The sequence below is a fragment of the Panthera pardus genome, unplaced genomic scaffold (assembly GCF_024362965.1).
Source record: "Panthera pardus isolate Hobbes unplaced genomic scaffold, ASM2436296v1 HiC_scaffold_21, whole genome shotgun sequence".
Lineage (NCBI taxonomy): Eukaryota > Metazoa > Chordata > Mammalia > Carnivora > Felidae > Panthera > Panthera pardus.
In genome coordinates this window covers 61,968,057-61,995,837 of record NW_026526777.1, presented here as the reverse complement: position 1 = coordinate 61,995,837, position 27,781 = coordinate 61,968,057, and the positions used below count along the sequence as shown (strand labels likewise).

General features: G+C 42.1%; 1 protein-coding gene across 8 annotated transcripts in view; it reads left to right on the top strand.

The window, feature by feature from the left end:
• Window positions 1-10,194: 10,194 nt before the first annotated feature.
• The window catches only part of RGS7 (regulator of G protein signaling 7), a 517,170-nt gene continuing 499,583 nt past the window's right edge, over window positions 10,195-27,781 (top strand). For 2 of the 8 annotated variants that reach the window (XM_053909370.1, XM_053909368.1), the window contains exons 1-2: window positions 10,412-10,571; window positions 11,255-11,381. In XM_053909370.1, coding sequence (XP_053765345.1) covers window positions 11,304-11,381 — 78 coding nt within the window. In that variant the 5' untranslated portion in view covers window positions 10,412-10,571; window positions 11,255-11,303. Of the gene's footprint in view, window positions 10,300-10,404; window positions 10,572-11,254; window positions 11,382-27,781 lie in introns of those variants that run through there. The other 6 variants (XM_053909373.1, XM_053909371.1, XM_053909369.1 and 3 more) reach the window with 5 other exon arrangements.

Genomic DNA, 27,781 nt, shown 5'->3' with positions numbered 1-27,781 from the left:
TTGGCCTCTTGCTCAGGGAAGGTTGGGTGCCCAGGTGCCCACAGGCTGCACTGGGAATCTCAGGGAAAAAAAGGAACAGCTTTGTTTTCCAAATATCCAGTTAACGAGCTCTTTTAATCAAAGGTAAATAATATGGATTTTCATACCTTGAACAATTATCCCTGAATAACACACGATTAGAAAGAAAAGCGACTAATATTTAAAAAGAATTGGAGAACACCACCCTGTGCCAAATAGATTGCAAGCTGCAGAGAAGGTGGTTAACATGCTATAAGAGAAAATCTGATACAGCATACAGAGAATCTTAATTCAGATACCAAGCTCTTTACCTTAGATTGCTTTACAGTCTTTCAGTCACAGTGTCATTCTTATAATATTTGCCTTATTTTCATATTCAAAGTTGATGGACACAGCAAACTAATTTAGGGTCACGTTCCTAAATGTTTTTCTATCAATTAAAGAAGGGTAGTAAGTAATTTAAGTAAAGCTTTCAGTTCCTTCATCTATTTTTTTCCTTGCTATTTCTTCTTCTCAACACAAGTTAGGTTTGTAGAAATACAGAAGTGCTAATGCATAGTTAGCTGGTAGTGCTAAACAATATTTACAAGTAGAGATGATGGAGAATCAGAGAAAGGAGAATTAGAGAATTACAAGGGAGGCTTGACTTGGGGTGAGCAGGCGCCCTCTTGCCCTGAGCACGATAAAATCAGCATCTTTTGAGGACCTACTAGTCACTGAGCGGCAGATGCACTTAAGACAACCGTGTGGTGGAAACCATCCGCGTGAACGTAGATAATGAATGTTTCTGCATGTGGAACGTCTGTCACGGTCACACTTGAACAACTGCCATTGCACCCCTTTTCCATCTACCCAATGTTCGAAGCTAAGTAAGTCCCTGTCCCATGTGAGGTCTTCCCTGACAACACCGAAGCCCAAAATGAACTCAAAGAGAGGCTGTGTTATGGCCTCACCCATCTGTCATTTTAAATATTTCCTGTCATTCTTGTCTCTGTTTAGATCAAAATCATTTTAAGTCCTCCCAGGAAAATGGTAGCATTTAGTTCTCAAATTGCTTCCTCCTATGTCATCTCATCTTATAGTCAGACAACATGGAAGCAACTTTGGAGGTCATCTAGACTTAGGATCTTCAATGTAGCAACTATCTCTTCCAGACCAGGGTCTACCCTCAGACACCTCAGATGCCTCCAGGGGTGTGCAACTCACCTCCTCATTAAAGCTGAACAGCCTGACTATTAGAAAGTACTTCCTGGTGCTGAACTGAAATGTATGCCTGAAACTTCTACCTGTCAAAGTGAAGTTTGTCCTCCGGGGCTTGAAAGATTGTTTGATTCTGAGAGTCCTTTAATGTTTTCAGATGATTATCCCAAATCGTCCAAGCCTTTTTCTTCACTGACAAAATATCTCTTTCTTCCAGTCATCAGAGTGGCTTTTTGGGGGCAGATGTGTGCTCTTTTTGAACAATATTGAGTTTGCTTTCAACTGCAACCCAAACAAACAAAAACCTAGTGTCTTTTTCATTTGAACTGATGTTCAGTCACATCTTGTCCATCCTGTATTTACTACTTGATCCGGCTGTCTTCGATCTGGATATGAGGCTTACTATTTCTCCTTGGTATATTCCATTTTATGTGGTTCAGTCCATCTTCGTAGCCTGCCTTGATCTCTTTGGGTCCTACTGCTATTCTCCAGTGCATTAGCTACTCCTCATAGCTTTATGCCATTTATACATCCGGTCACTGGGCCGTTTCCACCTGTAATAGAGTCACTGTTCACATGCCCAGTTACAAAGGGAAATTCTAAGGTGAGAATTCTGAGCCTTTTCCATAAGGTCCTCCTGTTGGGTCGGTTCTGGTCAATTAATCAGTGCTCTTTTTGCCGACCTTATTCAGTCTGTTATGAGTCCAATGAATCCAATGAACTCTTATTTAAGCCCCTATTTTAGTGTCATGTTTACAAAGCTATCACAAAAGAAACTATCGCATGCCATGCTGAATAACATATATTGCCATCACATAGCCCTCATTTGCCAGTCTAGAGACCATACTTACAGAGGAGGTTAAGCTAGTCTGCATGGCACGTAGCTGGCAGGCCCTCCCTGACTCTTTGTGATCACCACGTTTCCCTTTAAGTTTTCAAAACTCATCCACTCTCTGATTGCTTAAAACCCAAGCTCTGCAGCATGAGCTGTGTAGGCTCTTCACAAGCTGTTTCCAATTTGTATACGAGCTTCACCTCCATCAAAGTCTTTCCCTCTCTTTGAAACCAGCCATACCAATCTTTTTGCTGTTCATCAAACACTCATCCTTGCTCATGTTTCTGCAGTCCAGCACATGTTATTCCACCCACCTGAAGTGCTTCTGTGCTATTCCTCCTCTTTGTCCATCTGCAAGATTCCCATCAGTTTCAAAGACTGATAAAATGCCCTTGCCTCTCATCTCAGTGCTTTCCTAACACTTTTAATGCACATATCCTGAACACATCACAATACAGTGACTTACCCATTTGTCTCCTCTGTCTTGGGAAGGTGTGTTCATCATCAGAGACTAACATGATGCCTGGTATCATGGGGACTTAATATATTAACATTTACTGGATTCTATGACAGAACTTTCCTATGGACAGAGTCTGTGTACCAATTTAATTTGGGTATCGATTTTCTCTCTTATTTCAGGCAAATTGGCTCTATTTTGCTATCATCTTTTCTCTACCGCACTTTAAAAGTTCCTGAGAATTTCTTTTCCAAGTTCTTTCAGGACAAAAGAATGGAACTGCTCTGACTTTGGATGGAGACAAACTTTTTAAAACAATCAAGAGCCCTTTTACCAATTTTTCCTTTATTCTGAGTCTCGGTTGCCTCTTAGAGGCAACATCACATACTGGGAGAAGCATCAGATTTGGATTCTAAAGATTGGGCTTAAGTCCTGGCTGTAACTCTGCTGAGCTGTGTGGCCTGGAGAAAGTAAGTTTGTTTCATCAAAATCATGCTTTTTTATTTATTATTTGAAGATTATCCCTTCCATTTTTATTGTTTTTTGTTCTAATCATGTCTTCTATCATTTCCAATTTGAAGACTGTTTCTGGCTAAGAGTTTGGAAATCAAATAAGAAATGAATTGCTCTGTTTTCCCGTCTTCTGGGGTCATAACCCCATGGCCCCCATCCAGCTAGGGGTGCTCTGCCCCCGGCCCTGCTGCCTGCCGAAAGTTCTAAATATGGTCTGTTCTTGCCATGCTTAGCCCTCCTGCAGGGGCACTAACTTTTAGCTCTTGTGTTGCCATTCTGATCCTGTTACTTGGTTTTCACTACATTCCAGATACTACATCCTGCCTGTTGCACGGACTGTTTTCAATTACTATAGTTACAGCCACCCCTGGTGTCTGACCAGCAGAAGGGATGGTCTATTTCTATGCCACTGCTTCTCTTGATGTGGTCAGTATGATCACCACCAGACTGTCTTTCCAAAAGACTTCATTTGCCCTGAAATGTTGTGTCATAATCCATGCTCAGCTAATTTTCTAGTGAATCAAAAAGTGTATAACATTTAAAAATGGTGTCATTCTGAAAGTAATCTAGTTCAGAATTTAAACATTTCAACAGAAAGGAGAGAGGAATCAACTGATAAGGACAAATTTTAGTTTTTTAGTCTTTTCCTTTGTCAGCCCTCTGACATTGTTATGGGAGTTCTAATTAGCAGGAAAATGGCCATAAAATGGACAAAAGAATAGTAAAAGTGGAAAATATTTCATTAATGGGGTTTTGTGATCTAAATAATTGAGAATTAACTACAGAGAAGAAGGTTGTTTTTTTTTTTAACCTGTCCATGGGGTAAGATTTCACAAACCACTTTTCTTTGTTCACTCTGCTTCTATCAATCTCAAATCAATTATCCCTGAAAATGCCATTGCAGTATTGTGAACAGTGCAATCTCATCAACATTTTCCTCCTCTTTCTGCTTGCTCCTGTGTCGCTCACAATTCTTTCATGTAATAAAAGCCTCAAATTAATAAAGTGCTTTCTCCTAGAAATTCAAAATGCCTTTTCCACATTACCACTTAATTAATTCTCAACCGTTCCTCTGTGAAGTGGGTGTATGGTGGGAAAGAGAATTATTCTTCTCCTTCATGACACACAGGAAATGCATTTTAAGGGTGGAGCATTTCCAGCCACAGTGAAACTTGAGTTGAATTCAGTTTTGCTCGACGTTTTTGACTGGATTCTTTGAGTCCAGCCAGTCTTTCTACAGAATCGTGTTCATGGATTTATTCACAAGAGATCAACAAATAATTATTCGGTGTTAATTATATGCGGTATTCTGTTCTAGACCCCAGGAATGCAGCAATGAATAGGAGAGGGAAAATCCCTGACCTTACAGAATTTACTTCTTGTAGGGGGAGACAGACAGCAAACAGTAACTGAGTAGTACAGTATACTAGAAGGTGATGGATGCTCCGAAAGCAAATAAAACAGTGTAATGAGAGAGGGGAGTACAAGGAGAGTATATAATCTTAATTAAGGTGTGTAGAATAGGCTTCACTATTCTAGAAGAGGCATCAAATGACAGGATGCCATTTGAGTAAAGAATTGAAGAAAGGAAGGGAGCAATATCTGAGGGACAAGCATTCAAGGCAGTAGGAACAGCCAGTGCAAATAGCTGTGGCAGCTGCATGCCTGGAGTGTTTAAAGAATCAAGGAGGGCAGTGTGGTTAGAACAGAGTGAGTAAGAAGGCGAACAGCATAAACTGAGGTCAGAGGAGGTAACATGGTGTCAGAGCATGAGGCTTTTTGAAGATGTGGGTGACATGGGGTGTCTTTGGAGGGTTTTACATGGACAAGTGACATGGCTTCATTTTAAAGTGATCACTGGCTGCTACATTGAAAACAGATGTAGATGGGGAAGGATGGGAGCAGAGAAACCAATTGGGTCATTGTATTCACCCAGGAGAGATTAAATTGTGGCTTAAACCATGTTGGGAGCAGAGGAGGTGGTGAGAATTCTGGACGTAGTTTGCAGGGAGAGGCCAACTGGATTTGCAGATTGGTCTGTGTGTGAGTTGTGAGAAAAAAGAGAAATTTTATCCTCTGAAAAAGAATGGAAACTTCTTGAGGGCAAAAGTCACATATATTTCTTTAGATTCTTTATATATACACACCATATGTATATGTTATAAAACATATACTTATGTTATATATGTGTATGTATGACGTAAAAATGAAAATGTAAAAAACACACTTTCATGCACAACTGTTAAAAAGGAAAGGAGGGAAGGAAGTAGCTCACAGTTTGGGAATTCTGGAGCCCCTAATGATTTGCAAAAATAAACACTGCTGCTATGGGTTAAATTGTGCCCACACTATGACCTGGTTTGGAGATTGAATCTTTAGAGAAGTAGTCAAGTTACAATGAGGTCAGTGGGGTGAACCCAAATTCTATATGATTGATGTCCATATAGAAAGGGGAGATTTGGACACAGAAACAAACACAGACGACAGTGTGAGGAGACACAGGGAGAGACAGTGACCTACAAACCAAGGAGACAGGCCCTGCACAAATCTTTCCTTCAGAGTCCTCAGAAGAAACCACCTCTACCCACACCTTGAGTTTGGACTTCTAGTCTCCAGAACTGTGAGACAATACATTTCTGTTGTTCAAGCCACTTAGTGTGTGATAATTTGTTACAACAGTCCTCACAAACTACTGAAATTATGTCCACTATTTAAAAACAAATCAAATTCTATTTTTTTTCCAAGATAAGACTGCTGAAGCTAAAAACAAACAAAAAACAAAACAATAACAACAAAAACCACGAATGCCATTATTTGGGGAGAAATTCTATCCACCTAGTGAAGTAACAGGGCTCTTACCTGGTCCTTGGAGTTTTATCTGGAATGGAAAAAATGGATGCATTATTACATCTTACAATTTAATTTGTTTGACAGAAATATCACAAAACATAAGGTCCACAAGGAAAATGATAAAAACATGATTTTAGCTGAGGATCACATATTTACATGGTTTTGGAAAGAAAGAAACAGAAAGACATGCCACAATATCCATGTTGTTTGCTGTTTACAACATAAAGGGCCATCATGTAGGAGGAAAGTACAAAAGAACATATTAAAACCTTATGTTCTAAGATCCAGATGATCTAGTCTAATTCCCTCAAGGTTAGATAAGAAAAAAAAAATGTGAGTCCTAGGAGTATTAAGGTAATAAGACATAATTTTGCTTCCAATGCACAATAACACAAATTACGATCCGTCTAATGAGGCTTAACAGTAACAGAAGAAGAAATGGTGAATCATGCTCTGCCCTGAGTTTTGCTCCATGATATTTGCCTTGCAACCATAAGTAGCCATAAGCCATCTTGAGTTATTAGTGCCCAGTGAGAAAGGTGTGAGTTACGTGTGTGGAGGGAAGACAGGTGCCAGGAGAGAGGAAGCAGACAGTAGAATGACAGGCATCTCTGTGGGGGACCCTCGGATTTTTAAAAACTCATTCTGTAGCTAGAGGCACTTTTCAGGTGTTTTTCATAGGGCTTTGGAGTCACACAGCGCTGTGTCCGAGTCCAGACTCTGATATTTAGAAAGTATACAATCACAGTCAAGTTTCCTAACTGGAACATCAGTTTCTTTTCATAGCTTATGGGGTAGATTTTGTCAGAAATGGTGAGAATATTTTTAATGTGTTTAGAGACAGCATGAATTCAATGAGTGGTCGTCTTATTATAGTCATTGTCCTAATGGGTTTTAGAATTTGCCTTTGTGCCTGACTGGAAACTCCTTTCCTCGTCACCTTTCAGGTAGACCTCCTATCAGTCCTTGAAGAGCCTGGTTGGAATATCAACCCTTTTCACACTTTCTGTGGTTCAGTTTTGCACTTTCATGTATCAATGGCTTCGAGGTTTTTGTCTCTGTAACTTGGATTTCTTGTGGAATAGTGAAAAGTACCAGGAAGACTTGGATTTGAGCTCTGCCAGAGAGGTAGAGAACTCAGTCAGAGAAGTAGAAACACTGTGAACGCAATGGAGTAAGGGGAGTATTATGGGAACAAGAGCTTATACAATTGTGAGGGAAGCTGGGGAAGTTATTTTCCAGAAGAAGGAATGGGAAGATCTGAAAAAAAGACACTATTAACCCCCCTGAGGTCTTCGGCAAGTGGGTGGGCAAGTTGAAGTCTACAGGGGAAGCTGGGGAGCCAGGCATGGCCAGGTGCAGGAGGGGGACCATTAAAGGAGGCTGGCAGGAAAGTCAGTGGAAAGCTGTGGTCTTTGTGTGGCTGCTGCCTTTGTAGGTCCACATTCAGTCTTTTATGAAGTGTTTGGGGGTACCATTGCTCAGGAGGGGAATGAATTTGGAAGACCTGAATGTGAAGTGAGGGAGAGCAAGGACATACTAGAACCTTCTGGGACTTGGTACATGTCAACACACAGACTGCAAAGGCCACCAGAGAGGAAGGTGCTATGTTCCTTGGGTGCAGCCTCACTGTTTTCTCAATCTTGCACAAATTCCTCTCCTCGCTTGAATACAAGGAAGGGCATCCTGGGAAATGTAGTTCCAGCTAATCAAGTTGACACGGCACAAACCACTACAGCCACTTAGTGGTTATGTGGGTTGTATGGGGCAGTTTACTTAACCTGTCTGATCCTTTCCTTCCCTATTGGTGCATCGATGTAAAAGAGATAACAGTTATAACCACCTCTGCAGGGTTTTAGAGGATTAAATGAGATAATAATGTAAACAATGCATTACTAAATATAAAGATTATGTATCAGATTGTTGTTATTAGATACATTGATTCATTTAGTTAACATGCACCTACTGTGGGCTAGGAACTATCCTATGCCTGGAACGTATGGCAATGAGTTAAATAGACAATATCCTTGTTATCATAAAGCTGAATCAGACACCAATTAGGTATCCAAGTGGAGAGCCAGTTGACCGACTGGATTTCAGAGTACAGACCTACATTAAAGTATACATTTGGAAGTTATTACTATTTAGGTAGCATTTAAAGATGTGAGTCTGATTTAGCCCACCTAGGGAATGCATGTAAATTTAGAGGAGAAGAGTCCCACAGATTGAGATCTGAGGCACTCCAAAATTTAAGGGTGAAAAAGCAAAAGAGAAACAAGTAATAGCCTGAGAAATAGCAACCAGAAATGCAGAGGAGAATAAATGTAGAACGTTTTTGAGAATGTGAAAGAGATCAACGTTAACAACGGCTGAAAAGCCATTTGATACGATAATTGACCGTTCACCATTGGTTTAGTAGCATGGAGATAGCAGGATAGAATAGGTTCAGGACAAAATGAAAGCAGAAGACATTCTTGGTGCCAAAGAAGCCAAAAAAATAGGGCAAAAATAAGCGGAAAGTATGTCAAGGGAGATTTTATACATGTCTATACCTACATATAGATAACTTATGCAAGATAATCTAGATCTAGACCCAGGTATAGATATCGATGTTCTATCTATATGATGGATGGATAGATGGGGTCCCAAGCATCTGGGGTGTATTTTATATCTCATGCATAAAATATACAAAGTTGGCTCTATTCTATATGCTAGTTTGTTGATTGATAAAAATGGTCCATCAGTGCTGAGCACGGGCAGGGCCCCCTTTGTCTACTGATGCAAAGGAGAAACCTTGCTTCCCTCAGGCAGCTTGCCCTTAAGAGGAAAAGTGGTCAAGCTGAGTGAGCATACCCAATTATTCTTTCCAAATTTATTAATCCCATTCATGCCAGCTTTCCAGAAGTAGACTGAGCAAAGAGGAAGAGAGAGGGGCTGAAGGGGGAAGAGGTAGGTTCCGGGTAGAACAGAACGTTTAGGAAATGTTAGAGAAAAAAACAAAAATGAAATGACAGTTTTGACGCAAAACAGCATACTTTCCAGAGCACACAATGGAGAAACTTGGGGAACTGGGGAAGAGAGGGAGATGGGTCAGACCAGGGTGTGTACAAAGCAGTTTGGGATGGGAACCTTTGCCCTGTAGTGCTTAGAACAGAGGTTAGAGAACTCTTTGCCCCTTGGGTGAAACCTGCCTGCCCAGATGGGACTGGGGCAAATGCACCGGGCCACATGGCTCTGGTGACCCAACCAGGGGTCACTTCTATTCTGTGTGCAGCTAGGATGTTGAGAAGGGGCTGTCTTGATTATCCTGTCTCTCTCTCTCCCCCACACCTGGCCCAGCTGAGGAAAGAAAGCAAACTCGATATTTATAGCTTCCCAAATCTGCCCCAGAAAGCCAGAGACACAAGTTTCTTTACTATAATTGGGGCGACACTGATTTTGCTTCTTCATGTCGTTCCAACCCTTACAGCGGAATTAATGCCATCGACTTGGAGGAATAATTCTGGGGGATCAGCACCCCAGGGCCTCTTGGAAACCTGCAGCAGGTGGGAGCAGGGGCGCAGAGGTGGGTCCTCTGAGCACCTCCCTTGCAAGAAGGCGGCGCGCACGGGGGATGGGTGGCCCTTCGGTTTCACAGGTGGCGAGGCTTCCAGCTCGAGTGGGCAGCCTCCAGATCGCTTCCCATTGCTCAAACTTAGGACGAAGCCGACAAAGCCGCAGGCGGCGGGCCGCAGGGCTCCATCGGTCCTGGCCATTTTCTCGCCTCCCAGGACTCGCCGGCATCTCGCCCCGCCGTCAGTTAAGCACAGCGATAATCAATCATCCGCTGCCCTCGCACTGTCAGCGGAGTCAGCAGGCACGTGATGAAACGCGCCGGCTGCGCGGGACTCCATCCAGCCCTGCATCCCTGCATCCGCGCGCCCGCCCTGCCCTTCCGGCTGCCGCTCGCCGCTCTGCGCGGGCCCCCAGGCCGCCCGCGGCGCCCGCACCGGCGGCCGCGCGGGGTGTGCGCCCGCGGGGCCGGGGCGCGAGGGCGGGCGGCGGGGCGGCCTCGGGGCGCCCGCGCCTCCGGCCGCCCGGCCCACGTGACCGCCCCTCCTCCCGCCTCCCCAGTCGCGCGCACGGGCCGGCGCCTCGCCTGCGGCGCGCGCTCGGCTGGTCCCCGCGCCCGGGAGCAGAGGCGGCGGCGGGAGCGGGCCAGCCAGGCGGCGGGGAGGGGGGGGGGGAGCGGGCGCGAGCGGCGGGCTGCCGGGGCGGCCTGTGCACGGCGGCGGCGACGGCGGTGGCCTGAGCCGCGCGGTTCCGCATCCGCCGAGTGTGATGAGGCTGCCCTGCGTCGGGGCTCCGCTCGCCGCCAGCTGACAGCGCCGGCACCCAGCCCGCCCGCGAGGGCTGACGCCGCGGGGCCGTGACCTTGGCCGAGGAGGTAAATAGGGGAGGTGGGAGGGGAGGAGGCGGCGCCTCCCCGCGCGCCCCGCACCCACCCTCGCTCGGCGCCCCGCCGCGCGGCCGCCCCGGGAGCCCCGCGCCCCTGCCGGGCTGCGGGCGCCGCGCTCGCCCAGGTCCGCGGTGCTGAAACTGCTGCCATTTGTGGCGCCCGGAGAGCCAGGCGGCGGGAGCTGGGTCTCGCTGGTCTCCTCCGCTTGGGCTGGTTGCTCTGAGGCTCCTGCAGCCGGGCTGCCACGCGCGGGGACCCAGGTAATGGCCCGAGGGGTTGGCTCCCACCAGGTCCCGTGTTCGGGACGGATTCTGGTGCCTTTTCGCACAGACCGGGCACAGTTCCCTCCTGACTTCCGAAGTGCAGTGGAGAGGAGGGAGCGGGTGGCGGGCAGTGGCGGGCAGTGCCGGGCAGGTGCAAGTGGGCGAAGCTCCCCGGCTCCCAGAGGGAGACCCGGGGAATGAAGAGCGAGAACGGCACGCGGACTGGGCCTGTGTGATGCGCTGCCTGCGGGGAAACTAGCCGGATACCTGGGCGCGCGTGTGCCGCCGCAGGGTACTGCCTTTCCGCCCTTTTGGGAAAACATCATCAAGTCGCTATGCAAGTACTGGGGACCAGAGAACTCTCTGTAGCGCGGAAACGGTAGCCGTGGGTTTTTTAGGTGACCCTCAAACACTTTTGAAAACGAGTATCCAGAAGATCAAGTCACTTAAAACCACAGCCCAATGACTATTCTAACTGAAAGACTGTCATTTCTCACAAATCCCTGGGGGTACAGTAGGTGTATATTCAATCTTTAAAAATCTGTTTCTGTGCCGCTTCCTCCAGCCAGCCTCTCGGCAAGTGTGCCCGGTGTGGGAGCTGTGGATTAGGAAGACGATTCAAGTCAACCCCCTGAGCACCACCACTCACATCTCACTGAAGTCTCTCTAACCCTCTGCAGGGCAGACCGATCGTTCCAGTGCCTGAGAGCTGACCAAGTGTGGGGTGACATGGCCCAGGGGAATAATTACGGGCAGACCAGCAACGGGGTGGCGGATGAATCACCCAACATGCTGGTGTACAGAAAGGTAAGGATTTCTTCACTTTCTTGAACAAAGGGAAACTTTTGTCTTCCTTGATTTTGTTTTCTCCCCGGAATATGTACTAACTTTGTGGCCTCAGACTTCCCAAATCACAAAGTACGCACACTGTACTTGAAGATGGTCTGAGATTCTCAAGTGTGTAGGGACGCAGTGAAGTGAATGAGGCTGGCCGTACTCCTCCCTCAGCTTCCCGGCCGACTTCACGCAGATTAACCTGCCATCAGCAGTACCCGCAAGTCTGGGCATCACATACTTTGTTACACCTGTGATTTTGTAGCATCCGTAGTAGTTTTCAGAAGCTTTTTCGTATACTCCCCTAAGCATTTGAGTTATAAGGGTGGTATAAAGGTATCGCATTTTAGAGATGAAAAGACCACTTTGCAGTTCAGCAACAAGAGTTAATGTGCCTGTGAATCTATGGTTGGTGTTAACAGTTTACTTGCGACTAAACTTTTCTTGGTTTTTTTTTTTTTTGTGTGTGTGTGTGTTGTTTTTTTTTTTGGTTTGTTTTTTGTCTTAGCCTAAATTATTTTTTACTTTGGGTTATTTTTATGGTTTTGTTTATGGGTATTTATGTTCCAGTGCCATATGAATCGTACGTAAACGTTTATGGTTGTTTTTTTTTTCTTGCCACCAACTGATCTGATAGCTTTATACATTTTATTGCAGCTATCAGCAACAAACTTCTAGACACTGAGCCACCATAATAAAGATGCATTTGAATATTGTGTGTGCTTTAGAGTGGTTGCTTAGGTAACTTCATTCTGGTCATAATCAACAATAGTCCTAAAATTAAGGAAGCAATATTCTTTATTTAACTTCTGTGCCAATCGTTTCAATTGCATTTTATGCTGGGATTATTTTTCCTTAGCATATTATCTGTAGCGCTTATGGGGCAAGATTTCTTTGGTTAACATTAGCAATAACGAAAAGGAAGTCATACCTTGGAATCAAGAAAATTGTTAAAGGTTTTAATTAGCATGAGCCCATTGAGGAGTCCAGGATGAGTTTGTGTATGGTCTTTCATGAATAAAGCTGAAAAGCTGTCTGCTATTTTGACCTGTGATAAATCTAACCTCTTCTATGTGGGCCCAAATCACCGAGAGATGGTGACGAGTATGTGTTTGAGGCAATATTGGTATTGCTTTCATGTGAAGGTGAATGGACATCCTGATGCAATGTTAGTTGTTTTTCTCTTTAGCCATACAAACAGTGTTGTATTGTGTACCTGTGAATGCAGTTTTTTGTGTCTGGGACAACACAGTATGATAGGAAATAAAAATTGGAGATTAGTTGCTTATTTTAGACCTAGAGCATCCCAACTGGATAATCAAGAACATAATCCACTTGAGCCTAAATTATTATGATTGTATTGCTACATCGATCGAAATAACTGGATATTTGCCCATTCTAAATAGAATTCGTTCTGAGAAGAGCTGTTTGGAGGGCAGTTATGTGTTTTTAAGTAAGTTACGATATTTTTATTGTTTGGTATGCTTTGAATATTAAAATATGCAAGAGATGAGAATCATAAGTTCTATCTTCTAGGCACGTGCATGTGGAAAGCTGGACTTTTGGATGTAAAATTACAGTAGTTAGCTACTCTTGTTTGGTCAAACACTATATTCTTTTTCTGGTTCCTTATAGAAGGTTAGGGTCACATTGATCAGACACCTAATGCTTATCTTGATTAGAAATAAACGTAATATGACATGAATCTGTGTGTCTCATTTAGTCAATTATTATGAGAATAAATGAAAATATGAGGCTAGGAGTTTTAGAAATAGTTATTAGATTATTTAGGGTACCTGAGCTTCTTAGTGCTAATTTTGAATTTGCTCTGTAAGTTGTGTGACCACTAAATTGCTGCTAGGGCTACTGGTAAGTTAACAGACTATGTCTTCAGGGAAAGAGTATAATGCCTCATTCTTTTCAACACTATCATTTTGTTGGTTAAGCTTGGAAATGCTTGCATTACTTATTTTGCCCTCCTTTTATTACTGTGTTTAGTATTAATGACACAATTTATTTTTAGAAAATATTTCTCTGCTAAATCATTTTCACACAAAAAATAACTCAGTTCAGTAAATTGTGCTCATAATGCTTGATTATGGATTGCCTATCTATCCTTTTATTTATTCTCCAAGCACACATATTTTGTATTTGTGATATAAAGAATAATGTACAAATACCAGATAATTTATATAATAAGACACACATCAAAATGGCCCATGTCTGTTTGGAGACATACAACCTGACATCACGGTTTCATGTGACCGTTTTACCCCTGTTTCTTGCATCTTGTTTATATTTATATTTTCAGTAGAGGCTAGATTTTAATGTGAAGAACAGCAAAGTAATTGGAGAGACGTATAGGACTGGTATCTGTTACTAGGATGTTTCATCTCTACCTGCTTAAAGGAAGAAGCACTGGGTTACAAATGCGTAACAATCAAGAAGTCAATCACAGGTTTAGAAAAGAACTTGGGTACCATGGCACATTGCTCAGTAACAGTGGAGAGAGTGGATAAATTGCTGTTTTTATCCTCTCATGCCAGTTTTCCACTTTTGTTGAAACATAGTTCTTGGAAATAGGTTTTGAGCTAGAAACGTTCACCGGTGTTCTCACTGTTTCCCCTCCCCCGCAGGCCACCTCTTGTTTGCACCAGGATTGTGGTGATTCACACACACTAAAGACATGTATGTGCCGTTTCCGTTTTATCTGGGTAGGCTATGAATGACACGTAGTAACACATTCCTGTGAGAGAGGGGAACAGTGAATGGTTAGCAAAGTGGAATGCACAGACAAGAGCTGGGATGCATGCGTTTCTTGTGTTCGTCAGATGTGTCTCTCTCTTGTGATTACTCTCATCCAGATTATAGGAGTTCCTCCAAATGATGGGAGAATTCTAAAGGTCTCTTTCCATGGAGAATTCCATAGTGACGTTATGGAAAAATATACAGTGTGTAGAAGGATGATGCTCCAGGCAGAGTGAGTGTTGCTGTGGTGCAGGCTATGGACAATCGTGGTGCTGCCTCACGGTCAGGGTTGGGACCTGCAGGTCGGCCTGGGATGTTTGTGAGCAGCCTTTTGGTTTCGTGTGAGGCATCTCAGGTGGAAGGATGGGGTAAAATATGTAAAGGGTATTAAGAGATACAAACTTCCAATTATAAATAAGTCACAGGGATGAAAACTACAGCATAGGGAATATGGTTAATATTGTAATAATGTTGTATCGTGACAGATGGTGACGACAGTAGGGTGGTGAGCAATGAGTAATGTATAGAGTAATGTATTAGGGTGTTGTACATCTGAAACTAATATAACCTTGCACTTCACTAAAAGAATTTTAAAAAGAAAGGGTCTTTGTAGGCTTCATTTGATGTCAAGTACATTTTAAACATCCATACGGACACAGTATATGCCTTACCAATTTTTCAGCTCATAACACTGTTTTTTCATAAGCAAGTGATTAAGTTAGAGTCATTATGCCATTTTATGTATTTGAGAACACTTTATTTGAAAGCTCGTAAGATATGAGTCTCGGCCACATTTAATTTTCGGGCTTTCTGGGCTCCATCCGGGCAGGCTGATGAGGCTCCGTGTAGACAGAGCCTAATGTGGGGTTTGAACTCACTAACTGTGAGATCGTGACCTGAGCCGAAGTCAGGTACTAGAACAAGGTTTTGGCTTTGGCTGATGAGGCCCAAACACTGCTCCCTTCTCGCTCTGTTCCACAGGGCAGAATCCTTGTTCTGGACGCAGCACTGGCTGTGGAGGACGGCCGAGCTAGAACCCAGGGTGCAGGGACACACATTCCAAATCCGGTGTCTGGCCAGCATGCTGCCCACTAGACAGGATACATCACGTTTTGTCCAACAGCTGACATTCCCGCATTTGAAACACAAAATATCTAGGGCACCTTGGGGCCAGTATTTCAAATGGTCTGGAATGCCGGCCTCTCACCAGCAGAACTGCTCACAATGACCAATAATTTTGCTATTACTGCAGCAGCTATTTATGCTTCAATGGCCAGAAAAGAAAATCAAAATATTTTCCTCATTCACTACCTTGGTGGGATGAATGTGTTTTTGGATGGAGCAAACCTGTGCCCTCACCTTACCTCACCTGCCCTCTCCTCTGTCCTTTACCCTCACCTCACCTTGCCCGTCCTTTCCTCTGTTCTGTGTCCTCATCTCACCTCACCTCACCTCACCTCACCTCACCTCACCCCACCTCACCTCACCCGCCCTTTCCTCTGTCCTGTGCCCTCACCTCACCTGTCCTCTCCTCTGTCCTGTGTTCCTCTCCTCTCTTCATCTCCCACGTGCTCACTCTCCTTCCAGTTGCTTTTTCCTTTTAATTTCTTCTTTTAAAGACAGACCTAAATGTGAAGGTAAGTTTTCCCTGAGATGATGCTCAGTTTCATTGTAAAAGATAAAATGATGTCTTTTGGAGAAGAGAGCAGATTCCAGTCTGGTTTGGGTGCGTGTTACGCATATGCTCTTGAAAGGGTGCTTTTAAACTTGTGTGCCATGGGGTCCAATATGTTGCTGTGTATGTGGTGTGGCAAAAGGTTAGTCTTTAAGGACCGACTGCTCTGTTCTTGAAGAGCAAGAGGGGCCCACTGGCCCTTCCTACAGAAAGATGCAGTGGGAGATGTCAGCCCCATAGGACGATCGCCCATGCTGATTGGCTTGACCTAGACCTTGCCTTTGGAAGCTATTTGTGAAGTCTGTCTGTTTCATAAGAGTACAGGTACCCATAAGAAAGGGGAAGGACTTGCTTCTTCTTTGGGAGGAATTGAGCCACAGACAGTTACTAGTCGGTTAGTGGCGAGTTAGCTGACATTTTCTGTATTAACTCAGTGCATTTGTCTCTTTAGGATTGTCCAATCTGGTTAACCTTGAGGGTGTCAATATCCCCCCCCCTTGAACTCCATTATCAAAAATAATTTTTGACATTTTTTAAATGTTTATTTTTGAGAGAGAGAGAGCGAGAGTGCAGGGGAGGGCAGAGAGAGAGGGAGACAGAGGATCTGAAGCAGGCTCCGTGTAGACAGAGCCTGATGTGGGGTTTGAACTCACTAACTGTGAGATCGTGACCTGAGCCGAAGTCAGGTACTTAATGGACTGACCCAGGCGCCCCAACTGTTGACGTTTTTGAACCTTACTTGTCTTAGTCTTTCTGGGTTTAGGGTGCTGATGAAGTAAATTTATAAGTGATAAGAGAAAGACCCATGAGAAAAGGAAGGAGTGCTTGCGAATAGGTCATCAGAAAAGGTCTGAGCCTTTACACCTTCAGATTTCTAAATTAGGGACGTCAGTGGGAGGCAGGGACCACGAGAAATGTCTTGCCATTGCTCAAAAATTCTGAAATGGACTGTCTTCTAGAATTAGATTACTTGAAAGCTCCTTTCTGGACTAAGGGATATTGTCTACTATAAATATGAATTTAATCTGTCTGAATCAAATGCAGACCTGTTTTCCCCTCAGTAACATAAATACTGACATGTGCCCTGAGATAGAATAGAACCGTCATCTATGATATTTTTTGCTGAGAAGTGGACATGTTATGAGTAATAATTCAATGATGGATTTTGGATAATCATTAACCTGAGTTCAGAGCCGGAAAGCCTTCCACGGTTGAGCTTTTCCCGCACCAGTTGTTGCTTGTCAGTGCTATTTGTGAGATTAAGATAAGGATTTGTGGCCTGAATTTTATTTCCTTTATTTCCCACCTCCAGCCTCCGTGAATCTAATTGATCAGGGGAGAGTGCAGATGTAGGAAAGAGAAGCTATCTAGGGATTTTATTGCCTTCTAATAGCCTTTGTGGTTCTACTGAGTGATGGAAAGCAGGGTATTTTTAGGTGGTATTGGTGATGGAATGCGATCACTGCAGAGAATACGGAAATGTTTTGGATTTGGATAGTTTAGTGATATATGAAATGTTAAGTCTCCTTGAAAACAGAATTGTGGAAAACAAGCTCTTGCTCCCCCCGTTCATAGCAGTGAAAAGGAGGCGTTGGAAGGTCAGGGTGACAGGGACTTCTGTCTTACAAAATACCAATCTAATTATAAAATAATTGTAAATGATAAAGTGGGTACCCGGTTCCTTAGGGAAAACAAGGCCCACTTCTTTCTGCCATTTGCCCAAGGCAATATGAAAATTTAACTTACCCTCTTTTCCCTTTGTCTTGTGTCTAATTCAATTAACAAAGGTCTCAGGACATTGGAGCTCTAACAGACAGTCATGAACTTGGTTCCAGTTTCATTAAAATTGCCACCTGGTCCAGGCTGGGATATTTTGGCTGAGGAGCCCATTCAGAGAGAAGAAGTTGCTCTTCCGTTTACTGAAAAAATAGGAAAATGGCAGCTTTGTGACATTAGCTGGGTTCTTAAGAGTAAGGCTGGGAGCCTTCTTATTTGACATCCTTCCTTGTGATTGGCAAGTAAACTTTTTCTTCAGGAGCCAGTGTGAAGTGGAAGAAACGCGCCCTGCAGTTGGGTGGTCTTGTTTTATTTTAATCTTTTAATGTTTATTCATTTTTGAGAGAGAGAGAGACAGAGAGACAGAGACAGAGAGACAGACAGACAGACACACAGCACGAGCAGGGAAGGGGCAGAGGGATGGAGACACAGAATCTAAAGCAGGCTCCAGGCTCCAAGCTATCAGCACAGAGGCTGACACGGGGCTCGAACCCACAGACCGTGAGATCAGGACCTGAGCTGAAGATGGATGCTTAACCGACTGAGCCCCCCAGGTGTCCGGGTCGTCTTGGTTTTAAATCTCGGCTCTGCCACTGTTGATCTGTCTGGTTGTGGGTTAGCAACGGACTACTTTCACTTTGGTTTCCTTATCTGTAAAGTAATGAAAACCAAAAATGTTTCCTTCGTAGAGCTGTTTGATGGCAAAATGAGTTACTTAGGGATGTGTCTTGTATAGAACCTAACATATATTAGATCTTCAATAAGTGTCTGTAACAGTAATAGTAATTATTATTATTTTCCTATTCCTGTTTATTTAAGTAAAATTATGAAACACCTTGTATGTGCCATGGGGTCTACTATGTTGTTAAATTTTTTGAAGGGAAAAAAAGGTGAACATTTTCATGTCTTCCTGATAGCGAGGCAGATTCTGTGAGATACTTTGGTAATACCATTTTCATGACTCTCACAATGTCCTTTCTTATATTATTTATCCCTATGTAGCTAGCTTTTACTTTTTTTAAATTTACTAGCTTCTTTTTAATAAGCTCTTTGAAGTATTATCTTATATATCTTCGAAGTCTACACAGTTCCTTGGATATTATGTAAAGTAAATAAAGCTTTTGAATCCAGGAATTTTGGAAATGAAAGGGAACCTAGAATGGATCTACCTTTTCACTTTGCAGGTGACGAAATTTAGGATTAGAGAAGTTACGCAATTTGTCTGCGGTCACAAAGCTTGAATTCGAGTCTTTATTTTTCTTTCTGTGGCTCTCTCCGTCTTTTAAAATAACGGCAATAAGTCTTTGTGTTTGTAATTCAGTATCAGTAGGTAATCAGCATCCTGGTTACTCCATGGCATCCTTGGATGCCTAGTCACTCACAAGAGATAGGTTACTAGATTCCTTTTTCCCTTCTACTGCGCTCTAGCCTTTGGAGCCTCAGGAATGGTAAGATCGGGAACTTGGTCTGTCCTACTCTGAGAGTAGTTCTGTTCTTGATTTGATGCTGGCTGGAAGTCCTAGGCAGATGAAAACACAGAACATGATGCTCTGTGGCAGCACTGTCCAGTGGAACTTCTTACCATGGTGGAAATAATCTGTATGTGGATTGTTTAATATGGTGGCCACTACCCACACAGAGCATCTGAACACTTGAAACGTGGCTAGTGTTACCCAAGACCTGGATTTTAAATTATACTTAATTTTAAGTAATTTAAATTTAAATAGCTCCTGTGGCTAGTGACTATTGTATTTGACAGTGCTTAAGAAGTGAAGACCTTTGGGAAAACAGCATCAAACCCAAGGGAAGAGATAAAGAATATGCTATACCTAGTCTGACACTAGGCACACAGTGCTTGCAACAAAGTGGGGGCTCAACAAATGATTTTTTTAAAAGAACGAAATAGAAGTGAAGTTTTGAAGGAAGACCCTGGACTGATAAGGTGATGGTACATATTATGATAAATGATATCAAATGACTACTCTGTTTGCTTGTTTGTTTGTTTGTTTGTTTGTTTATTTATTTATTTATTTTCTCATCCTGTGGAAACTTTCAGCATCTGGAGAGGGTGGCTCTCCTAAGGTGAGATGATAGTGGTTGTGGGACCAGAGCCTGTCGACACCATCCAGGAAGGGCACTTGTAGGTACTCAGATGACTTGATGTCAAAGGCACTTCAGCTAATCTCCCATCTTGTGCCATCACAGGGATGCATTGTAGCCTTTCCAGTTCCTAACAGGACTGAGAAAAAACCAGAGGCTTTCAGGTAAAAGGGATTTACGGTGGTTGGAATCCTTGTTGAGAATTTAAAGTTGGGGTATAAGGAATCCATTTTTTTAAAGCTCACTTCTCTTTCTTATCTCAGAAAGTTGAAAGGATGGTGGAAAAGCCTGTGGGAAGTGCCAGTGATAGAGGGGCAGGGTCTCCCCATCCGAAGGGCTGTGTTGTGGATTCTTGTACCACCCTTCATGAGCCGTGTGAGCTTGGGCACATTTCTCACCTTCTCTGAATTTCATTTCCCTCATAAAATTAAGAGACCGCTTCACAGAATCTTTGAGAAGATGAAATGAAATATAAGTGGAAATTCTTGACTGAGAGTGATTGACAAATAATACTTGTAGCCTTTTTTGGGGAGGGGATTGCGGAAATTACCGAGACTCCTTGAAAGAATAAACTTTACAGTAGGCTTCCTAATAAGTCTTTTCCAGCTTGCCAAGTGTCCCGTGGCTGTAGGTCATTTAGAAGCTCAGTTGACATGATTTCCTCTGTTTGGTCATTGCTGGAAGATGTCAAAAACAGTTTAAATCTGCATAACCTTCTTTGGCCACAAAGCTTTTGAATGTCAAGCAAACTGGTTCCAGTAGATACTTTTTCTCTTGTATAAAAATCTAGGGAGATTTTCACTCCTATTTAAGATGATATATCCCAAACATTTTGAAGAAAACTAAGCACCACATAGAAAGAACACATTGTTACCAACATTTTTCTCACTGAACTTTGCTAGGTGCATTTCCTCTGGAAGTTAATGCCATTTGTCACTTGCTCTGTCTTCTACTTAGTATTTTGTTTTGACTTTTGATTTGTCACTAATTAGAATAGTTGCCATTTATTGAGTGTTTACCCTGCTTCTTTACATATATTACCCATTTTCCTTAAAATAATGTTGCATATTGGTTATTAGTATCCTGTTTTTCTGGTACAACAGCTGAAACTGACCCCTGCAGACTGAGTGACTGCCCAGGATTGCTCAGGGATTAGAAGCAGAGCCAAGGTAGAGACATCTATCTTTCATTGCTGTGTTCCCAGCACTTAGAAAAATGGCACATAGTAGGTGTCCCAAATATTGATTGCATAAATGCACAAATGAGTGAAGGAACGAATGAATGAATGAATGCTTGCTCCAAAGACCCTACTCTCCTCTTCACCGTGTTGCTTCCAATTAAATTGGTGAACACTCATACACTCAGAATTCAGTTCCTTTCACTACACATACATTGAGACTTGGCTATGTTTAAGCACCATGGTAGCACCAGGGATGGACTTGTTAGACAAGGCAGACAGCATCTGAGCCCTGACTGAGCTTATTTCAAGGGGGCAAAGACAGATGTCAAGCAACTCATCATAGGATGATTATTAACACAAAAGGGGAAGAAATGGGCGATATGAAAGTTTACTTGTTTTGGGTCATCTTGTTTTCTAAAATAAATTTTATGTTGATCTGTATCTTCTTGTTGCAGTTCTGTGCCCAAGGTCTTACAACCTCTGATGCTAAATTGAGCGAAGCTAACGTTTAAAATCCTCAGGGCTTTACTGAGACAACTGAGGCAAAGGTGTTGGTCTTACCCCTTAGAAAATGAAATGTCTCCCTCCATAGGTTCTCAATCAGGCATCATCAGTTCTGGCCACTCAGGATCGATGAAGCCGTCCTTAGCTACCAAGAAAGGGAAAGAGACTCTTGTCATTAGAGAAAGGTGCTTGTTAAATTGAAGGCTTTGCAGTCAGACTCCTAGGTTAAAGCTGACATAATACCTGTGAACTTGAATCACATTACTTTGCTTTTTTGAGTCGCAGTTTCCTCATCTGTAAAATGGGGATAATAATAGGTTATTGTGAGGATTACAAAAATAGTACATGTAAAGTCTAGATAAGTAGGAAACATTCAATATATTTTAACTATTACTTACAAAAGCCCAAAGAATAGGAACTGGGTTTCTCTATCAAAGCAAGTGGTAATGTCTAAGGAGCACTTCCCTTTGAAAATGTTCTTTCTTACACATATTGTAGAATTTGCTGCTCTTTAGTGGCTCTTGATAATTTTGTTTAAAACTGTTTCATATAGTAAGTGTACAATAAAAAGTGACTAAAACTGTTCAGTTACGGCACAATTGAAACAAATACAGCTGTAAAAAAATGATATAAAGGACCTTCATGTGTCCATAGCATTGCGTCAGTAGTTATTAACGATAGGTGAATCTTGTTTCGCTTGTACTTCCCCACTTATGCTATCCCCCAGTTGATTATTTTGAGGCAAACCTGAGAAAAAATATCTTTTAAGATCTAAATTCCTTCATATATGTGTAGACTGCTAGATTACTTTTAAGGAAAAGTAAATGAAATGATAATTATTTTTTTATCATCTTGAGTCCTTAGTATAATGGTACATCCTACTTAATGGGATTTTTATTTTTTAAATATTTGCTCAAATTGGGGTGCCTGGGTGGCTCAGTTGGTTGAGCATCCAACTCTTTGTTCCAGCTCAGGTCATGATCTCATGGTTTGTGAGTTCAAGCCCTGCCTCAGGCTCTGTACTGACAGTGTTGAATGAACCTGCTTGGGATTCTCTCTTTCTCTGCCCCTCCCTCTCTTGTGTCTCTCTGTCTCTCTCAAAATAAATAAATAAACTTAATAAAATAAATATTTGCTCAAATGGGTCTATCATTTTTTCTTTAAAAATTTTTAATTGTGATAATATGTACATAACATAAAATTGATCATTTTAACCATTTTTAAGTGTACAGGTCAGAGGCACTAAGTATATTTACATTGTTGTACAACCATCACCACTGTCCATCTCCAGAACTCCTTCATCTTGCAAAACTGAAACTTGTACCCATTAAACACACCAGTTCCCTGTTCTTCTCTCCCAGTCCTGACAACCACCTTGCTACTTTATAAATGTAATTGCTGATATAAATGGAATCATAGTGTATTTGTCCCTTTGTGACTGTCTTATTTCACTAAGTATAATGTCCTGAGGGTTCATCCATGTTGTGGTATGTGCCAAAAATTTCTAAGGCTGAATAATACTCCATTGTATGGATATGTATCATGTTTTGTTTATCCATCATCTATGGATGAGCACCTGGGTTCCTTCCACCTTTGGCTGTTATTCACAGAATAATGCTGGAATAAACATGAGTGTACAAATATCTATTTGAGTCCCTGCTTTCAAGTCCTAGAATTGGAATTGCTGGATCATATGGTAATTGTGTTTTTAATTCTTTTGAGGAACCACCATACCATTTTCCATAGTGGCTGAACCATTTTACATTCCCCACAGCAGTACACAACGGATACAAGTTCTCTGTATCCTTACCAACACTTGTTCTCTTTGATAATAGTCATCCTAACGGGTATGAGGTAGTATCTTATTGTGGTTTTTATTTGCATTTCCATAATGATTGAGCATCTTTTCATGTACTTGTTGGGCATTTTCATGTCTTCTTTGGAGAATCTGTGAGCTTTCAAATACAGATTAGACTGTCCTCAGGAATGGTTTTGACCTATGAACCGTATGACCATGTAGATTTCTGTCTAACCAAAATTCTGTTATTTTTGTTTGAACTTCTGAGCTAGCTTTTTGGAAAATTTTTAATTTGTTTTTGAGTGGGAGACAGAGAGAGCATGTGAGAGGGGGAGAGCAGAGAGAGAGAGGGAGACACAGAATTGGAAGCAGGCTCCAGGCTCTGAGCTGTCAGCACAGAGCCCAATGTGGGACTTGAACTCACGAGCCGTGAGCTCATGACCTGAGCCAAAGTCAGATTCTGAGCTAGCTTTTTTTTATTAAAAAAGGACTTTAAAGTCCTTTGTTCTGTCATTAATTTCCAGGTTTTTAGTTAAGAGTGTAACCTCCATATTTGACTCTTTTGGGTGATGGTAGTGATGAAGCTTAATGAATAAAAAACCTTAAATAATAGCACATTTAAAAATAAATTCAGTTTTATTTGTTTTGGATCTGTGAAATAATTGCCTTTGGGGGTATTATGATGGGGCAAGAAGTCTCACATCTCTTAGAGAATCTTGTAAATGCTTTAAAGAATATCACAGACCCTCTCAAAATCATAACATTCGTTGTCTTTCTTTGGCTTTTATATAGTCTCCCCACACTTTTATTCCCAATGCATTTAAGTTTGGATAATAATAGTGAATACAGCATTTAGGAATTTTAGCATTTAGAGCACTTCAGCTCTATCCTGAAGACAGATGTATTCATGATTATAACCAGAAAAGATAATTTCAAATTAATCTCTCCTTCCATCTTAAATCTTGGCCTTATGCAGTTATTTATCTATTTATCTTAGAACACTTAATTTGAAGATGCCTTAGTATTAAGTCTCAGTACAGGTCATTTGGGCTGGGCGTTTTAATGGCTTGAAGCTAAAGCAGTTTATCTGTAGGAGGTGAGTTCTGACTCTTCCTGATAACTAGCATTATATTACATATGGCCTTAAATACTAAAAATACTGTAAAAACTCAGTGATATTCTTACTCTGAGAACTGATTAGAAGCTAATCAACTTATCTGTACATATTGATCTGTTTGATTCAAAGCTCATTGTTGCTGTATAAAACTGTGGTAAACCTCTCTGTCCTGGACATTTCTGGAGTAATAGCTCTCTGCATTTACATGGAGGCACGTGGCCACTGGAGTGAAGGTCACATTTCCTAGGCTTCCAAGACCTGGTGGGCATGGGATGCTTTCTGTGATGCTTTCTGGCCAGTGAAATGTTTGTGTAGTATCTGGGACGTGTCCTTTAAAAAAAGGATATATCTTTCTTTCTTCCTTTTCTCATTCTTGTTGGCTGGAATCAGGTCATCCTGGTGTGAAGTGGAAGGTGAGAGACCTGGATGGCAGAACAACAAAAGGGAGTGAACCTGCGTCCCTGACCACTGACCTGGCTTGCCTACGTAAACTTTCATGTTAAAGGAAAATTAACTTATGTCGTCTTCTATTTTTTTAAGATTTTATTAAAAAAAATTTTTTTTAACGTTTATTTATTTTTGAGACAGAGAGAGACAGAGCATGAACGGGGGAGGGTCAGAGAGAGGGAGACACAGAATCTGAAACAGGCTCCAGGCTCTGACTGTCAGCACAGAGCCCGACACGGGGCTCGAACTCACGGACCGCGAGATCATGACCTGAGCCGAAGTCGGCCGCTTGACCGACTGAGCCACCCAGGCGCCCCAAGATTTTAGTTTTTTAAAGCGCTCTTAGGTTTACAACAAAATGGAGAGGAAGGTAGAGAGATTTCCCATATACCTCCTGCCCCTCCATAGAGCCCCCCATTATCAACATTATTCACCAGAGTGGTATATTTTCGTATCAAGGATGATCCTATATGGACACATCATCATCCTCCTCCTCCTCCTCATCATCATCATCATCAACCAAAGTCCACTGTTTACCATAGGATTCACTCTTGGTGTTACATATCCTGTGGGTTTGGACAAATATGTAATGACATGCATCTATCATAATATTGTAAACAGTTTTTCCACTGCCTGCCTTATCTTCCAGACATTGTAATTTGGGTATCTGTCACTTGCAGCAAACCCAAATTCAAACCAATTTGGAAACTGTATCCAATGCCTTTTATTTTGTATCTGTAAGATAGTAATAGGACTCAAGTTTTATTTGAAATACAAGTTTCTTGTTTAATTTTAAAAACAATCTATTTGCTATCTTGGAATAAATCTAGTTTCTTTTAAACAACTTAATTGAGAAATTTGGACTTTGGTGAATTATGCATATGGTTCAATTTAATTTAGCAGATACTTATTGAACAATTATTATGCTCAAGGTAATTTACTAGAAGTGTCAGGGGATAAAAAATCAGTGATGACAATTGTATGTTCTTTAACTGAGCACTTTGAAATGTCAAGATTGGAGAATCAAGCGATTCACAAGTACTTTCACTCACACACACACACACACACACACACACACACAGCCTCATAAAGTTGACAGTACGGTTATACGGTTTTTAAAAATTCTTGTTTTCCTGTAAGGAAACTGAGGTCTGGAAAGCTTATTTGCCCATGTGAAAAACAAATGCAAATGAAAACCATATTATTTATTTACTGCAAAGTACTTGTGCTAGGGGTGAGAGGAAAAACTTTAAAAAATATTTGAACTTATTTCTTTGCCCTAGTACTTGTTCACTCATACCACAGATCCTACAGCTGAAGGTGGTCTTCTCACAGTATCTTTGCTTACTTAGAAGTTTGGCTAATTTAAAAATGGAATCATTTTATATAATAAAAGCTGCTTAGGGGTGCCTGGGTGGCTCAGTCGGTTGAGCGTCCGACTTCGGCTCAGGTCACGATCTCGCGGTTCATGAGTTCGAGCCCCGCGTCAGGCTCTGGGCTGATGGCTCAGAGCCTGGAGCCTGCTTCTGATTCTGTGTCTCCCTCTCTCTCTGCCCCTTCCCCATTCATGCTGTGTCTCTCTCTGTCTCAAAAATAAATAAACATTAAAAAAAAATTAAAAAAAAATAATAAAAGCTGCTTAAAGTGGTAGAACAAGGCCAATTCTGCGTAGATTCATTTGAACACTATATTTGGACCTTGTTTTATGTTTAGAAGCATTTTGTTGAGCATATTTATGAAAATCAGTAGGAACTGCCCACTTTGGTAGAATCTTTGGTAGAATTTGTACATTCTTAACCATAGGCAAGAGGTGCTGAGTTGGATTTTAGCAAAGAGAGTTAAGTAAGTGCAGTGAGAACACTTTATTTGTACCATTTATTCCATCAATCCGCAGTGCTTCCATATTTCAAAAATATCCACACAACAAAGCAAAATATGGGCATTTCTGCTGTAGCACAATACATTCCTTAAAAAAAACCCTCACATTCTGAAAAATCACACACTAAAAATAACTGACATTTTAAAGGAAATAGAATTGGAATAAATCACTCAAAACATTTAATGTTTAATTAAACATTAGCCAAAACAATAGTGATCTTATTAAAAATGATAGCTCAACTACAATAGCATCCTATTTTCCCCATAAACAAAGGGATAACACAGTAATACAAGACTTTATCTTTAAAAGGTAAAGAAGAAGGTGGCTTGATGGAGAAGCATGTAAGGAAGTATGGGGTCTGCCAGATTCCCAAAACAAGGATAGAGGGACATTAGCATCGGAATCTGCACATAGAGGAGCAGTGACAGGCTTGGCACAAAACCGTCCTGGCACCTTCTCTGGTGTTTGTGTATTTGTTTTGTTCAAATATCTGGGAGGAATGTGCAGTAAACCCTTTTGAAACCTAGTGTGTAGCCAGGTTGAGCCAAGAGGAGGAACAAGCCACGTGGGTGGTGATGCATCCTTCCGTGGCTTGCTGCGCCCACCTGTGTATGTGTGCTTTGGGTTTGGCTGCTTTGTCATGGTAGCACAAAATGTATTATGCTGGAAAAATTGTGCATGAGCCGGTGGGGCTTCTGTGTTGGACTGACACATTTCCCTGATTTACCAATTGTGTGTGGGCTAATTCTTGTTATAGAAACACACTGTATATAAAACACACTACACATCAAAGGACTGTTAACACACTGTTGAACTGGGGAGGACTGCCAAATCAGGTAAGACGCAGGATGAGTGTGTTTGAAAAAAGGGTGATACAAGGGAAGGAGGTAGAAGAGGTGAACAATGTGGAAGAGCAAATTCCAAAAGGGTAAGTGAAGGGTGCCTGGGTGGCTCAGTGGGTTAAGTGTCTGAACTCTTGATTTCGGCTCAGATCATGATCTCATGGTTGTGGGATCGAGCCCCACATTGGGCTCCATGCTGGGTGTGGAGCCTGCTTGGGATTCTGTCTCTCTTCCTCTGTTCCTCCCCTGCTTTCTCTCTCTGTCTCTCTCTCTCTCTCTCTCTGTCTCTCTCTCTCTCTCAAAAAAA